General features: G+C 47.4%; 1 protein-coding gene across 1 annotated transcript; it reads left to right on the top strand.

The window, feature by feature from the left end:
- Positions 1–4176: 4176 nt before the first annotated feature.
- pou4f3 (POU class 4 homeobox 3) lies at positions 4177–6191 on the top strand (the record flags this gene model as incomplete). Its single annotated transcript, XM_083766187.1, has 3 exons — positions 4177–4296; positions 4907–5100; positions 5354–6191. The coding sequence occupies 3 exons, from the start codon at positions 4177–4179 to the stop codon at positions 6189–6191; spliced, it is 1152 nt and encodes a 383-aa protein (XP_083622313.1).
- Positions 6192–6638: the final 447 nt, after the last annotated feature.

The following is a 6638-nucleotide window of genomic DNA, read 5'->3' as shown; positions in this document are numbered from 1 at the left end:
TGTCACTTTACCTAAAGTAAAGTGCTGTCATTTTTGTACTTTTTCTGTTCTATGATGGGGTGCACACTTATTTTGGGCTAGAACTTAAAGGAGCACCTGCCCATGTAGTTGCTCACAGCGGGGGGGGGGTACAGACGTTCGTATCCTGCCACAACGTTATGCTGCTTTCACACGGGCTGATGCAAAGCTAGTCACAGACAGTCAGTGTCGTCGTTAAGCAGCAGTATATCCCACTGGTAGCACCTGTCCGTTTATCAACCACAAACGTCCAAGTTCCAACACATACACAATTAATTACTCACCTAATGCTGGCTGCAGGTTCCATGTTTAATTCCAGCGTGTGTAACCCACATTGTCTAAGTGACAGTTTTCATATTGTATACATGGTCGCGACGCTAACGTGGTTTAGCGACTATAGCACTTTGACAGCTCATCCATCGTAGCTTGTTTACAAGTGAAACGGACTTTCTGTGCAGAAACTGCCTCATCAAAATAAGAGCCACTTGTAATGATTAGTCAACACTGGTTTTATTTCTCTACTTACAGCCTACAGGTCAGGACGTTAACATCTCATTTGAGTTCCTTGTTTTGAATGCCTGTCAGCAATCAGCATTCTCTAAATCCCTGTTGGTGCGCAAATGTGCCTCCGTGCCTTTGATCTACCGCGCACCAAACGTTTTGACGACGCATGCGCCCTGACGCACCGCTTGTCACTCTAATTAGACCCGGCCTCAGGTGTGGTTAGAATATTCAAATATGTCTTGGTATTTTTGGTTTCTTCCTGAAAGCTGAAAGCCTTTAGCTCAAAAGGCCCAACCCTAACCCCTCTAGCCTCTACCATTAATTATCATACAACACAGCTGTGGGCGAGGCTTAAGTTCAGGTGGGTGGTGAAAACCAGGTAATGAACTGGTGTGTGTGGCCGTGTGGCCACATAAAACATAATTTTAACACTTTATGTACACAAAAAAAATCCTCCTAGTATAATCATATAGTAGGCTACCATGATGATGATGGTGGAGGAAGATGGCCTGTTTGTGTGTCAGAACATTATTCTATATCCTCAGACTTCATTCCAAATAGGTGCGTTGGTGATTCTGACATAGCCTAGACATAGAGGGTTTTTTCGATTCTGATATCGTCAGAATCTATAAAAAACGCTACGAGAGTCTAAATATTGGGCTACGTCAAACCTATGTGGCCTCTGACGGGACAGCAGGACGGGGGTGTACTGTCTGTAGGCCCTATGGTAGGGTATAGGCTACAGACCCCAACCAAGACAACCGGCGGATCACCAAGTTACCAAAAGTGACATCCACATGACCACATCTGGTAGGCCCTATAGTCTATTATTAGGCTATAGCCTATAGTAAACCAGTATAGGCTAGGTCAGATCATATCCAGGTGTGGCGGTGTGCGAGTAGCCTAGATGCGAGGTGAGAAAAGATGGGTGTTTTTTTAATCTGTATAATGAATAAGAACATGCCAACGTGGTAATGGATGCCTGCCACCGCACTGCTGAATTATTCACGGTCTGAGGGAACCGGAGAGTCGGCACCGAGGATCGGATGGAACCGCTGTGTCATCGGTCCCCCTTCGGCCGCTGCAGGGCTCTTCTTTCGGCTGCATGGAGGAGCTCTTGCCGTCTGTTTAGTGACCCGATGGATGGATGGATGGATGGATGGATGGATGGATCATGGATGGAACATGGATGGATGGATGGATGGCCTATTGGCCTATACACAGGAGACTATAGGGCCGCAAAGCCCCATGGGTCCCCAAAGGCATAGCCTAGGCCCTGGCCTAGACTGTCGCTTACCGACAAGAACTGGTTTACACACTAGCCTACTTAAGCTGACAACGCGCGTTGGCAGTTAATTTATAGCCTTAGCCTACACACTAAACCCAAGCGTTTAGGTTATAAACAGTTTTAAACACATATTTGTAACACTTTTTAAACGTGTCACAGTGTTTAGATTATAAACAGAAGAACATGTTTAATCCCTGTAACACTTTTTAAACACATAAACGTGTTTAGTTTTTACAATCAAAGTCAGTCATATGTGTTTAGAATTTGTACACTAGGTGTTCTCGTGAGGTGTTTGAGTGAACTCGTGTTCTACTGTATTTTATGACCATTAATAAACACTTGGCATTTTATTATTACACACATTATTAAACGCGTCACATGTTCCAGGGATTTACAGTGATACATTATCGGCAAGACACCGTACACTACGGAGTATAGTAGGCTATTGGCTAAATTAAGCCTTATAGAATTGAAGGAGGCCAGACAGACACACACTTGAAAAGATGCGGAGACTGAGGCCACCCAATTAGTGTCAAGTGGTGGTAGTAAAGTAGGTAGCCTATTCCATGAGAGGAGAGTAAAGACTTGCATATTTCAAACAAAGCAATTCTTTTTTTGAGGCCCTCCTATAAACAGCTGTAGATTCTGTCTGAACACAAACATTAAATGGCATTGACAATGAATGGAGAATTTACGTCATATGTGTCTGAGCAAATAGGCTGAGTATGTTGACGTGGCCAATAAGGGACCACCATTGCTGATGACCATGTATTGTACGATGATTAGAGCGCCCCTCACTTCACACAGCCTGTCCAAAAGTGGCCAAACGAGTTCAAACGCATGGTGTAAGCATCGTTTTTAGTGTAGCCTTATAATTAAATAATTTAAAGCAAATCAATTTCGAAGATGTAGGCCTATAAACGTTATTTTCATGCAGCAATCTGTACAAAATGTATATATAGCCAGACCTTTGCCAACATCTGCAGTGGTTGGAGTAGGGTCTGTATAGACTAGACCATGTCAGATGGATAGAGCACTGGTTCTCAAACTCTGGGTCGGGACCCAGTTTGTGGGTCCCTTTATGTTTTTGTTTCCTACATTGTTTTTAATTAGTTTATTATAAAAAAATATATAAAAAAATCAAAATCAAAGAAAAATCATATAAATGTTTATAGTGGAAAATAGAAGATCTACAAGTGTAGATCTGCTATTTTCGCTAGTTTGGGTTCCTATACCCTGATGTAGACATCCCCACACACAATAGACCTTTAAAGTATAGGCTATAGCTATAGTATAGGCTCGTAGGACCTTGAAATGTCAGATTGGTCCCATGGAGACAAAAGATATTATAAATGCATGCATGTTGAAATAAAATGTATTTGATTAAAGGTGTTGGCTTGACATGCTTGACATGCTCCTGCTAATCCCATATCCGAATGAATTTCAATGTTACACCTGTGAACAATCAAGTGATTGGCTGGTCTGGTCATCATCGTCACAGCAGACGTAATTAATGAAGAGGACGCCGGCCATATAAGGCTATAGCCTACACACACACATACACACGCGCGCGCACACACACACACACACACACACACACACACACACGTACAACCCTCCAGGATATGGGATATATAATAGCTAACAGACGCTGTCCGAGGTGCTGAAAGGAAACCAACAACTTGTTGGCCTTGTTGCATATAGAAACCATTCAACGTGCTATGTTCCTCACTCATGTGAGTATTAAGTGTCGTTAGATATAGATTACAAGTGGAGCACGGCACGTGCTGCATGTTATAACTTTATTTCTTTCATTTTCTTGTATACTTGCAAAATAACATTGGCTCATTTAGCTATATAACTCTGGGACATTCATTGATGTGGAAAAGGAAATGGAAACACACACGCGCGCGCGCGCACACACACACACACACACACACACACACACACACACACACACACACACACACACACACACACACACACACACACACACACACACACACACACACTTGCGCTCATGAGAGAGATGTCGCTTGCTTCCCCTCTTGACTTGCGGTAACTTGTAAGCTGAGTACAGAGCAGGTGGGTGGATGGGGGTGAGGGAGGGCTGGAGGGATGGATGGATAGATGGATGGATGGAGACGAGCAGAAGGGAGGGAGGGAGGGAGGGGAGGTGCTGCCCGGTGTTGCAGCTCAGCTCAGTCCGTGCTGAGGTGAGAGAGAGAGAGAGAGAGAGAGAGAGTGAGGGAGCAGCCATAGTTCCCCGTGTGAGCTGTGTCCGTGTCTCTCTGTCTGTCCCCTGGCTCAGGCTGCATGTCAGGGCCACACAGGGGCCACCGACCGTATACAGCTCGTAGAGGACGATGATGACCATGAATGGCAAGCAGCACTTCTCCATGCACGCGCCTCTGCACGAGCCCAAGTACACCGGCCTGCACGCGGGCACGGAGGGCATGCGCAGGGTCTGCCTGTCCGCCCCGCAGGTAGGTTAATTGGGTGAGCTTCGGCTCTTATAGCATGCATTGGGGAGTGACGGGAGTGATTACTATAGTGTGGAGCGTTCAACTGCTGCTGAGCGTTCTATATTGTCGGCCTTCTGAGAGTGTTTATACAAATGGCTGTGTACACTCACAGAGTTATACAAATGGGCGAATTGACGGAGGGTTTGAGAAAGACATTTGACAGAAATTCGTTTCAGCTTTTATCTGACTTTCTGTTTAAGTCTATACTGTAGGCTATATATCTCTCTCTACCCCCCCTCCCTCCCTCCCTCCTCTCCCCTCCCCCACACTCCCCCCGATCTCACTCCCCTTCCTCTCTCATCATCCACGTCATGTCTTCTATTGGCGCAAAACGTGCTTTCATATGCATTTTTATGACCCGCGCGTGCATGTTTGTTCTTATGAGTTTTTTTTTATTTATTTTTTATTTTTGTCTTCCTGCTTCAGCTTTTGCCTTTGGGGAGAGAAAAAAAAATGTTTGATATCATCCCCTCTGCTTTTGGTAGAATTCCCCACTGACAGTAGGCTGCTGCTCTCTCTCTCTCTCTCTCTCTCTCTCTCTCTCTCTCTCTCTCTCGCTTCCCATCACCAGCTGCAGGCCAATCTGTTCTCCGGCTTTGATGAGAGCCTGTTGGTGCGCGCTGCCGCTGACAGCGCCGCGCAGGTCGGCGTCTCTCCCACCGGCAAGAGCCACCCGTTCAAGCCCGACGTCACGTACCATACCATGAGCAGCGTGCCCTGCACCTCCGCCTGCACCACCTCCTCGACCATCAACTCCACCAGCGGGTAAGTAAAGGCCTGTGCACGATTGTTATATAGCGCCTATACATAATAAATAGTCTAATAATCGCAATTTTATTTGAGACAATCGCAGTTCTTTTTTTTTTGTGGTCATAATCGTCATGATCAATTCATTTCTATCATTCCATGCATGTTGGATTTTCTCAAAGCCAAAAAAAACACAATTAAATCGTTAATTAATTATTTGTGTGACAATTAATGCATCGTCAAGCTGTAATTAAACTTGTGCTCGTGACAGCCCTGCCAGTGGGGTGTCCCACCACCTCAACTCCCTCGGCCACCCTCACCACCACCACCACCACCACCTCGGACAGAGCCTGGATGCCGGCGACCTCCTGGAGCACCTGTCCTCCAGCCTGTCCTCCGTGACCGGTATGGGGGGCCCTCCGGAGCCGCCTCCCCCGCCTCCGCCCCCGGGCATGAGCCACCACGGACACGGTGGGCACGGGCACCACCATCACCACCACCACCACCACCTGCAGACCATGGGGCAGCTCCACCAGGCCATGGCCAGCATGAGCCAGCACTCCCTCTCGGTCCACGGCGGCGTGGGCGTGGGGGTGCCGCCGTGCGGCGGCGGCGCGATCAGCGACGTGGAGTCGGACCCGCGCGAGCTGGAGGCGTTCGCCGAGCGCTTCAAGCAGCGGAGGATCAAGCTCGGCGTGACGCAGGCGGACGTGGGCTCGGCGCTCGCCAACCTGAAGATCCCCGGCGTGGGCTCGCTGAGCCAGAGCACCATCTGCCGCTTCGAGTCGCTGACGCTGTCGCACAACAACATGATCGCGCTCAAGCCAGTGCTGCAGGCCTGGCTGGAGGAGGCGGAGGCCGCGTACCGCGAGAAGAACAGCAAGCCGGACATGTTCAACGGCGGCGGCGAGCGCAAGCGAAAGCGCACGTCCATCGCCGCGCCGGAGAAGCGCTCGCTGGAGGCGTACTTCGCCATCCAGCCGCGGCCCTCGTCGGAGAAGATCGCCGCGATCGCCGAGAAGCTGGACCTGAAAAAGAACGTGGTGCGCGTGTGGTTCTGCAACCAGCGGCAAAAACAGAAACGGATGAAATACTCGGCGGTGCATTGAGTGCACGCCGTGCGCGCGCGCGCGTCATGTCATGAATATTATAGCCTACGACATTTTTGATCGAGTGATTAATAATAATAACAATAACAGCAACAACAGCCGCACTGGCTGCAGGGATTTATCAGCATCTCGTCACGTTTCGTCTTCTGGGATATTTCTTCTCGCAAAAAAAAAAGAAAAGAAAAAAAGACTGCAGGATTTATTATCGATTTTATTCGAGTTCATTTTGGTGTTCTTCACTCTTCGTCTGTCTTATTACTATGCACATTTATATTTGTTTATTGGTGTTGAACATAACATGTATCCTCTATATAATTGTGCTAAAGGTCTATGGGAAAGTTTTTGATGTCCACATGTATATTATTATTATTATTACACACCCATCTTGGTCATAATCCATTGATTCATAGTTTATATCCTGCAGGACTTGTTTTAGCCTCTCTCTTA

The sequence above is a fragment of the Protomyctophum parallelum genome (assembly GCF_964188405.1).
Source record: "Protomyctophum parallelum genome assembly, chromosome: 1".
Classification (NCBI taxonomy): domain Eukaryota; kingdom Metazoa; phylum Chordata; class Actinopteri; order Myctophiformes; family Myctophidae; genus Protomyctophum; species Protomyctophum parallelum.
Note: the sequence above shows the minus strand (reverse complement) of the source record. Positions and strands in the feature narration are given on the sequence as shown.